Source organism: Garra rufa, chromosome 17, assembly GCF_049309525.1.
Source record: "Garra rufa chromosome 17, GarRuf1.0, whole genome shotgun sequence".
Taxonomy (NCBI): Eukaryota; Metazoa; Chordata; class Actinopteri; order Cypriniformes; family Cyprinidae; genus Garra; species Garra rufa.
Genome location: NC_133377.1, coordinates 20,572,608 through 20,583,152, shown reverse-complemented (window position 1 = coordinate 20,583,152; position 10,545 = coordinate 20,572,608). Strand labels below are relative to the sequence as shown.

Sequence of the window (10,545 nt, the reverse complement as noted above, 5' to 3'; positions counted from 1 at the left end):
AAACCCTGGTAATTGCTGCCTGCAGCTATATTTGTTTTTGTTGTTGTTTTACTTTACAGAACAATAGTAAAATACTAATGTTTATGGCTGTCTTAATTTCATTTGAATTGCTTTCGAAACATTAAACCACAGAGCTTTTATTCTGGGAGAAACCTGCAGGACACCTTAAAACTTCTCATTATAAGCGAGGAGCAGCATTTAATTGTCTTCCTGTAGCTCACATATGGTGCTTGCAATGCAAAGATCATAGGTTTGATTCCAAGGGAAAGCAAGCACTGAGCACCTTGAATGCAATGTAAGTTGCTTTATATAAAAGTGTCTGCCATACGTTTTAATGTAACACAAACAGAGCTGCTTCAAAACACTGAAAACACTGGATCATTGAGCTGCTTGTGTGTAAATAAACACAGTGCCGTGGCAGAGATGCTGAGAATGCCCCCATCCTGTTGAAAAAACCAGCATATGCTGGTTAGGTAGGTTTTGATGCTAGGATGCTGTTTTAGCTGGTTTAAGCCAGTCCTTAGCTGTTTTTTGCTGGTCCTTAGTAGGTTTAAGCTGGTCCTTAGCTTGTCATGACCAGCTAAGGACCAGCTTAAACCAGCTATGGACCAGCATAAACCAGCTAAAACCAACATCGACTACCTAACCAGCATATGCTGGTTTAGCCTCTAGATGGCGCTTCCAGTTCTCGCAGTGCTGTTGGAAGCAATCCGTGCATTAAATGTATCTGAAAATACAGTGTCTGGAGTTTGTTTAGTAATTTTTAAGGCCATTTTGTGATTCATGTCATTCTCATTGTGGAAAACATGGCAATATGTATAAATAGGTAGGTGGGGGATCTCCTTTTAATCTCATTGCTGTCTAGTATCAACAATTGAGTTATTGTAGATAATTTATTTGTTATTTTATTTTTAGTTATTTTTTGTTTCTTCATTTGGCCATTTAAATTAGGAAAAGCAAATGTGATGAACAACAGTAATGACACTGAGATAAAAGCAACATTGGAATGTTTTATTCATTCATGTTACATGTTTTTTTTTTAGAAAATAAAACACAACCAATAAATACAAAGATAAAAAGCAACTTTTTGGCGAGTGCCTCGTTGTATTCCAATAGTAGCGTTTCTGTTTCTTTCACATATTTGCGTATATCTTTATTTCTTTTTTTTTTACTGCGCTCAATGACAGCGGGCAGTGGCACCCAAAGCAGACGGGTCACAATGGATTGCAATGAAACATGAAACAGGCATGCAGATCCATGAGTGATCCTCTTCACGCCCACACACACACACACACACACACACACGCGCACGCGCACGCGCACGCGCACACGCACACACACACACACACACGCACACACACACATACACACCCATACAAAAATTAATTGGCACATTAAAGACAACATCTAGAAACAATTTTGTTTGTTTGTTTTGCAAAATATATATTATATACACGAGAAAAACAAGAAATAAACCCAGAAACCATCTTTGTATCTCTTGCCTGTCAAAAACTGACACTTTAGAGTGTCAATTTCAGATTTAAAGGTGAAACATTTCAGGAATTACCCCCATATAGAGGACTTCTATGGTGTGAGTTTGAACTTCCAAAATGTAGTATCGATGTACCTCAATGGGCTCTAAACAATCCCAGCCAAGTAATAAGGGTCTTATATAGCGAAACGATTGGTCAACAACAACAACAACAACAACAACAACAACAAAAATGTATATACCTTAAACCTCAAATGCTCATCTTGTCTAGCTCTGCCATGCGCATGCATACTCTGTGCAGTCCTGTTCAAGACACTTAGGGTATGTCGAAAAACTCCCATCCCATTTTCTCCTCCAACTTCAAAATAGCCCTACATCGCTGTTTTACCCTTTTTTGTAAAGGGAATTTGACCTTCTTTGCACGTTTACTTTGCAAACGCTGGTCAGTACTTCTGCAGCGATGTAGGACGATTTTTGAAGTTTGAGAAGAAAATGAGATGGGAAATTAGTTTTTCGACATACCCTAACTGTATTGAACTGGAATGCACAGCGTGCACGCAGAGCTAGACAAGGCGCATTTGAGGTTAAAAAGTAAATACTTTTTTTTTTTTTTTTGAAAATGATTGATCATTTCTTTAAATAAGAACCTTATTCTTATGCCCTTTAAAGCTGCATTTACACTGCATTTTGGAAGTTCAAACTCATGGGCACCATACAGTATAAGTTCACTATATGGAGATAATTTCTGAAATTTCAATTTCAGATTTAAAGGTGAAGTGTGTAATTTTTGTGCATCACCAAAGAAAATTTCATCATTTTCAAACAGCCGTCATCAAAATGACAGTTCCGCCCCAAATCCACACCATTGACTGAGCCAATGTTGCTCAAACAGTGATGTTCTTATAGCGGCACAGTGTTACACTTTTAAAGAACTGGAGAACCATTTGGAGAATTAACAACTTATAGTCATCTCTGCACATTGAGCTGGGAAAGGAGATTAACATCAAAATAAGTTATACACATCACCTTTAAGTAATTCAATAAAAAGAAAACCTCCATCAGCCATCACATCCTTACATTCAAGGTATGCTTTCCAGTAAAATCAGGTGCATCAGTACAGTAGATCGCCCCATGTACAGAGTTTAACAATACACGTAATGTACAAACACAATATCTCCCATGTCGTCACATGGTTTCGTTAAAATTCAGCGTGTTTTCCTCCTGCTCGGTGTGTAAGGCAAAGAGCCAGTCACGTGATCAAAGACGCATGTCGTAATCTCAAAGCCGTTGAAATCTCATCGATTCCCTCATGGGTTTGGCAGGAATATCTGGCACAGGAGGTCGAAAGACAGAAAGTGCACAGAAGACAATAGAGGTTGAAGGTTAAAGAAATGTGCCGAGTCTTGCATTCCCACTCTTGATGTAAATGTGCATTCTCACTGGAGGACAGAAAGGCTCATTCAGATGGGCTAGATTGACCCAAGCAAAAGGAAACAGAGGAGTCAAGGTGAAGAGGTTGAATCCATCGTCGACCGGGTCTGGAGCTCTTTTGTTATCTGACCTCCAGGCAGTCCAGGTACTCCAGAGCCAGCTCATAGCAGAACCTGTACTGATCCTGTCAACAACAGCAAGGTCACAGTTTCTTTAGGAACATTCAGACTATATCAACTTTATAATGCTACTAGATTTTTGCATTTGAAGAAAATACGAGTCATATTGGCCAATGCATTATTAATCCAATAATAACTGATCTGATTACAGAATTTAATAATCGATTACAGTGAGTATAAAAAATGCTAAAAGTGTACAGATGCTGTCTCAGATCCATTCTCACAACAGATGCAGAATGAGGGATTGAGGAAGCAAATGCACACTTTAAATAAATGAAGAAAGTTAATGCTGATGAGTTCAGGTTTCTGCATCATTATTTATCGTTGCACACATCCATTTGAGCAATCTATGTTAACTGCTGTTGTTTTCCTACTCAGTAACAAATTATTATGCGTTTATGGGAATATTTGGAGAATATATTTAGAAATGTACATAGAAAAAGACAGACAGACTAGAATATATATATATATATATATATATATATATATATTTTTTTTTTTTTTTAAATAATATACATTTAAAACAGTAAAAAAAAAACTATATATTTGAGCATGCTTTGACTAAAAATGATTTAATTTATTTGCTTGATTTAAATATCATTAAGACTATTTTTGCATGGCATACTTTAATATATTACTGATTCAGAAAATTTGAAATGTTAAGTCTTCTTGTTTTATTTTGCTTAGGGATGACATTATCCTTTATTTATTCATTGGATCAGTACTAAATGCACATTGACACATTTATTATTTAAAATTCAAGACAGTGTCAATATTTGTGTGCAGTACAAATTGTCTCTGCAGTTCTTTTATGTCTTCAGTTGTTTTGAAATGTGAATCTGCTCAACTTTTTGAGTTGTTAAGTGGAAATATGGTACCATTTTTGTGATTCATGTTATTCCTATCCACATTGTGAAATATTATTTGCGAATAATTGCTCTATCCCCACCAATGTTACATCCTTGGACAACAGCAATAGTTTGCCTAACCAAACACCACTAACTAGTTCTTGACATAAGTAACCATAGACTAACCATAGACTCCACCATGTTGGGCTTGGAGTTGCGTAGAGTCTTGACAGCGTAGAACACGTCCACCATGTTGTGATGGTGCACCATCTCCATTATCATGGTGCAAGTGCAGAAAGTGCCACTGCGTCCCCCACCATTCCTTAAAGACATCAATACGTCATTTCATTAGCATCTTCAAGAAAAGCAGTGGCTTGTAACACATGAAGGAGCCGAATCTGAGCGGCACACTTTCAAAGCTTGTGTGGATTATTGTATTAGAGATGTCTGGAGGGGATAGCTGTGAAAGAGGCATATTTGTGCCACCACAGGCTGCCAGACATCTGCAATACTTTTGAGCATGAAGGAATGGAAAGTACCAGTGCGCTCTGGGGAAAAGTCGTGCAATAAAAATGTCACATCCTACTGAGCTAAGATCATTTCCCCTGGGCTACTGATAGAGGAAGGGCACCCCAGCACAGATGGTTTGAAGCGTTAAACGCTGCGTCTGCGCCGCGCTCTCATTAATAGTGGATAGATGTATTAAACTACAGGCGAGTGCAGGTGGCAGGTACGAATCCTGAGGCCAGAGCGCTAAGACGTCAGATACCGAGGAAAATGAAGACATGAAAAAGCGGTCGGAGATTAAGCGCTTTAAGCAGATTTTCACCGTTGGGTGGCCATGGCAATTGCTGGAGTGCAGGAGCGAAAGAGACCTGGATTGTATAATCAACACAATGAAGTGTAATTGCTCTCCAATTAGCATGCGGAAGCGGAGCCGTGTGAAACTTACAGGCAGTGCACCACAGTGCGACCGTCGCCGCACTCCCTCTGCCACTTCTGCACTTGTGCCAGAAGGTTGAGAAAGGCCTTCTTAGAGTCTGGGATTTCACGATAAGCCGACCAGCGCAGGAACTGGAAATGCCGCACTACCAGATGACCTTCCTGCAACTGAACGATAAAGACAGAGAGAACAAGAGCAGAAGAAAGAGAAAACATTAATAAGATTAAAGGAGAAGTACAACAGCAGGTCAAAGAATTTGGCTGGTGTTTTCTACAAGTAGGGGGCACTTTGAAGACTTTTTCACCAAAAAAAAAAAAAAAACATGACACATTTAATGAAAATGGGATTATGGACCTTAGCAAAAATGAAAAGCATTAAATAAGAAGAATTGATAGTTAATAAACTGATCTATAAATTAATGAACTATTTGCAATGACAAAACATGTTGTTAATACCACAATAAAATAAGTTGATTTTAACCCTTTCTACAGCATGATAGGAAATAATCTTACTGATAATTTATTTTTCTAAAATTTTAGACATTGTTTAAATGTTGAAACGTTGATTACATTTGATTAATTACCATTTATTGGTTGTTCTTCTTTGATTAATGATAATTGTTCATTATCATAACTTAAAATGTACACATTCTATACAACTTTAATTAAAGCTAAATATGCAAGGCTGTATCCCAAAACCATTTTAAACATTTTTAATAAGCTTAGTCTCTAGGGGTGGCAGAACAAATCGATTCACCTAACTATCGTGATTCTTTTTTAAACGATTTCAAATTGATTGATTTACCTCAGAATCGATTTATATTTAATTATTTTACTTTTTCTATTCTAACAGAGGGTGAAATGTATAAATGTGTTGCATTTTATGCAGCATCATGCAGTCAATTGGCATATGACATCAAAGTACTGCGAGAGTGATTTGAAAGCATGCAGAGCCATCTGCTCTCTCAGGGCTCCAGACGTTTTGCGACCATTTTTTTCTGCCGGTGGGACTAATTTTTGTGAGCGGTCTCAATGGTGCGACCACTGCGTTGTTCAACTCATAAGCGCTGCCATTCCTGTTGCAAATGAGCATGGACCGTTCATCAGCTTGGACTGCAAAGCATACAAACTTGTCCGAGCTCAAAACACTTTACTCGGGAGCCAAGTTGATTTTGCGACACTGTTGCTGCACAGCGCTGTGAGAACCAGTAAGAAGTGTTTGAATTCGTCGAACAATGAAAACGGTTGCTGCAAGATCTAGTGAGAATCATTCGAATTCTGCCCAGAATTCTCTGTTATAAACAGTGCTGTCTTACGCCAGAAAACCAGAAGTATTAATACTAACTATAACCATTGCGTTGTGGAAAAAATAATACATTATTCATTTAGGGCTTTGAGAGAGAAATGCAAGCACATTTTTAATGACCTTCCAGCATTTAAAATAACTATTTCCAGCACTTCAAAGCTCTAAAATGATACAGTTTGAATGCTATTTTTAATGGGATGACAAAAATATACTTTACAGTAAACAAAATAAAATCTGTTTTGCTGGGAAAACATGACTAAAGCGGTTTGCAAAGTAGGCTAACACTTTATTTTATTTCAGAAAGAATTTTTTCTACATTTTGTTGAACATTTGAATCGGCAGACTAGCGTATCGTCCCAGCCTTAATAGCAATATCGAATCGCAATACTTTTAGAATCTAAATTATATCGTATCATGGTAGTATTGAATCGGGAGGTAGGTGTATCATCCCATACCTAGTAATCCCACATGCAGTCCTAGAGGGCTGCAGAAATAGCAAACCTTGCACAATATAAAAGTAAGCAAAAATAGCTTACATATAATATTTTGCCTGACCTTCTGAGATGAATAAACAATATTATCTAAACAACATGGTCTCAGTGGAAAAACATACATTTACCAACAATTAGGGGTTTGACAATAACTAAAGCTGTGCATCAGTTTTGTGATTTATGTGAATGCATTGTGATTCTCTTTTGAATCGATTCTGAGCTTAGTTTTTAACAGCAGATGGCACTGCGTGCTTTAGAAACAGCCGTACTCTGCTTGCTTCCAGTTCCTTACACACACACCACTTGAACCTGAAATAATCATTCATAAAGATTGGAAATGTTGAAACGAATTACAAGAGTGTTCACAGTGGGCTGTTTACACATTAATCGTTTAGTCATAAAAGCACAAACGCTGAGGTGCAGTGAAAATCACGATGCATTAGAAAATCTACTTAAAATTGTTTATCGTCGCATCCTTACCTACAGTTTTTCAAACTCCAAAAACTCCATAAAAAAAAATCCAGATGAAATGAACACTAGAGGCAGTAGAACACCAACAACTACTTATTATACAAATTATAATTACAGGGCCAGATTAGTGCATGATTTGTAAACTAATATGGATTGCATTTTATTTCACAGTACATGTGTTTATGCATACTTACAGTGTACTTAAGTACTGTAATATAAGGTTACTACATGGGTTACGGTTAGGTTTAGGGGTAGGATAACTAAAAAAGGTGTCAGGTGTCTTTAACTGAAAAAGTAAAAAATGTATGTAAAAAAAAAAAAAAAAAAAGACGACGGAGGAGTAAAGTTTAAGTATTTTAATAAGTACTTAAAGTGAAATCCAAATGGCAAACAAAAGACTGGGACATGGGAAAAACAAAGGAAACCTAGGAACATAGGGAAACAGCACCAATAAACATCAATGCCAGACGAGGATACAATGAAAAACAACCAACTTATAAGGGGTGACTAATTACAAAGACAGGTGAAACCAATAATGATTACAAGGGGGAGGTCCAAATAAGGGCATAGGGGAATGGGGGAATGGGGGGGGGGAGCACTAGAAAAAAAAACATACAAAAACAGTCCATGATACTGACATGTACTTACTGTGTTCATGTTAAATTGACAAACACATTTCTGCTTTTGAGGTGAGATATGGTTTAAAGGCCAGGTTTGGTGGTATGGTTCGGTTTAAAAAGGAAGGTGTTTATAAATATAAGTAGAATGCAATAGGCCTGTTTTAGGCTTCACCTTATTTTTATATTTTAGACATCCATCAATTATTATGAAGAAAAAAAATGCCGGACAGCGTTTAGTGTTCGTCAGCGCAGTTGGAAGAGATTCACGTTCAAGCGCACGCAATAGGCTGAAACCTGCCACAAAGCACCGGCAAAAATAAATAACAATAAATGTGTCGGCAAGAAAGAGTAAGTACATATTCGAATTATGTATTAATAAACTAATGTATTCTGAGTCAGTGTCGCAAAGATCCTGACTCGCAATTTCCTTTTTGGACGCACCTTTAGAGAGAAATGCATCTTTACGGATTACATAATGAAGTAACACAAATCGAAAACAAAAACTCTTTCATTAAGTAATAATTTAAAGCTTTCTATAGATATATGTATCATGTCTGTGAGGCATGTATTCGCTGAGTTTCAGTTCATTTTTGTGAAGCGCTCCTGTTGAGAAAGCACATCATGTTTGTTTTCTTTATTTTATAAAAGCACTGTTTGTAACGTTTTGTTGAGTGCACACAGATAACACTGATATTTTTGAATTGCTTCCACTGAAAAAAAACAAAAACAAATGATCACACTGGCGCCGTCATGTCCTGCAAAGCTGTCGGACAAGGTCGCTAATCTTAGTTCATAGAGATCTCACAAGTTCTGTTATAATCAATAAAGCTCTCTAAACTACACAATGAATCTTTTATTTACATTGCCTCTGCACTTAGTTGAGATGATTCACGAGCACGCAAAATGGCACTTAATAAAAAAACGATACGGCGCTTTCAACGGTGAGTAAATTCTGACAAACTGTTTTGTTTGAAATCAACAGATATGTATGTATGCATTGCTCAACGCTGCAAATGACGTTGGATAGTTTGCCAGATCTTCCCTTGCTTTTGCTTTCGTTTGAGGGAATTTAGCACCGTCTAGTACCCCTTTACAACCGGGAATGAGCTGGGACTTATGTATGGCTTTAGTAACATAGTAAACTTGCTAGGTAACCCACCTAGTAGAGCAATGCAATTGGCTACAAGTCAAGATAAAAAAGCTCAAAGTCTCAAGTCAAGTTTAGTATATGTGTTACATATTTTAAAGTATGATAGGGACCTTTTAGTGCCACTCAATGAAGATTTAATTTAATAATTTCCAGAATCACTTTAGTCTGTTTTTGATACTTTTAGCACTATTTCACTTTGAAAGTGTCACGGAATGTGCAAGAAGCACTGTAATTTCAATTTCACAGAAATGTCGTCCCACACGCACATTTTTCCAATGCGCCTAAGTTGAACCTAAATGTTAAGCACCTCCTTTCACTAAATGTTTCAGGTTCTATTGTGCATTCTATTTGTGAAATATATCTACTGCATGTCAAACACTCATTTCAAAACAGCACACAATATTCAGCTCATCTGCAAGTCATCGGCTGTATCCTCTGAGGATTAATTAGCATCTAAATGACTCAGATCAAATCATAAAAGCATTGTTCTGTCTTGGGGCTGTCAATTTCTTCTTTATCTAGGGATGCCGCCATTTAGCAACATGATCTATCAATAACACTCTACGCCTTGTACCTTTTTGGGGAAGCGAGACTCGTCGTTCCAGCACGGGTGGTTCTCTCTGGGGTCCTGTGAAGAGGCAGTATGGGACATTTTCTGACAATGACATGGACTGTTTGGCCAGCTTGCAGAGTCTCAAAGAGACAGAGGGGACGTTGGGACTGACAGGGGCTAGCCAAACTGACGCAGGCACGGATGGGAATGCGGCTAAAGGTTGACAGCCTGGCTGACAGGAGTGCTAAAGGGGGCTAGCAATGAGAGGTGCAACACTTGGGACAAGATTTCAAAGAGACAGGATGTTGACAATGAAGCCATCAGGGAGGACTGAGGTCAGCTAGAGGTGTGAGAAAGTGCCTTTTTATTCAGACAAGTCAATATCAGAAGCACAGACCACACTGAGAGGGACTGACACAAGAGGTACAACTTTATCTCTCTCTCTCACACACACGCGCACGTAAAGTGAGAAATAAACAGGTCTAATTCCAGCCGTGAAGTGCCACCAGTGCTAGTTTGTGAAATGGAGACTTTTAATGACTGACCGCACCTTTGCTTTAATTTAATTGGTATTGAATTCATTTTCTAGAAGTCTCTGAAAAGATCATTTAGCCATTAGCCTCAGTTAATTAACCTTTCCAGAGTGGCCCTGAACTCTGAGAATCTCCAATCTTTAAAAAAAAAAAAAAAAAAAAAAAAAAAAAGATGGACGTTAGAAGACGGGTCATTTGTCTAATGAGGTCTGATTTTAATGAGGTACTGTAATAAATGTCAGTGCTAACACTGGGCGAGAATGGCTCATGATTGGAAGGCATACAGGAGATAACATATATCTGAAGATGACTTATTTGGCCCTACAGACTCACCCGTGTGATGTTGGCCACCCTGAACAGGCGAGTGACGATGTTGTCGTCAGTGGATCTGGAGAGCAGCTCTACCGTCATCGGTCCAAACTGCTGCATGCCTGTTTCAGGCCAGTACTGCAGACAAGGCTGAAAGAGAGAAGGACATCATTTACAGATATATGTTGCTATTTTAATACACTCCTGTACAAAGCAGAGA

The 10,545-nt window shown here is 38.0% G+C and overlaps 1 protein-coding gene across 1 annotated transcript in view; it reads right to left on the bottom strand.

Moving 5' to 3' along the window:
* Positions 1-990: 990 nt before the first annotated feature.
* Positions 991-10,545, bottom strand: part of ptprua (protein tyrosine phosphatase receptor type Ua) — a 404,456-nt gene continuing 394,901 nt past the window's right edge. Inside the window, exons 25-28 of the mRNA XM_073821437.1 lie at positions 10,350-10,475; positions 4,903-5,060; positions 4,137-4,272; positions 991-3,107 (exon numbers count right to left, since the gene is read on the bottom strand). Coding sequence (XP_073677538.1) covers positions 3,045-3,107; positions 4,137-4,272; positions 4,903-5,060; positions 10,350-10,475 — 483 coding nt within the window. The 3' untranslated portion in view covers positions 991-3,044. The remainder of the gene's footprint in view (positions 3,108-4,136; positions 4,273-4,902; positions 5,061-10,349; positions 10,476-10,545) is intronic.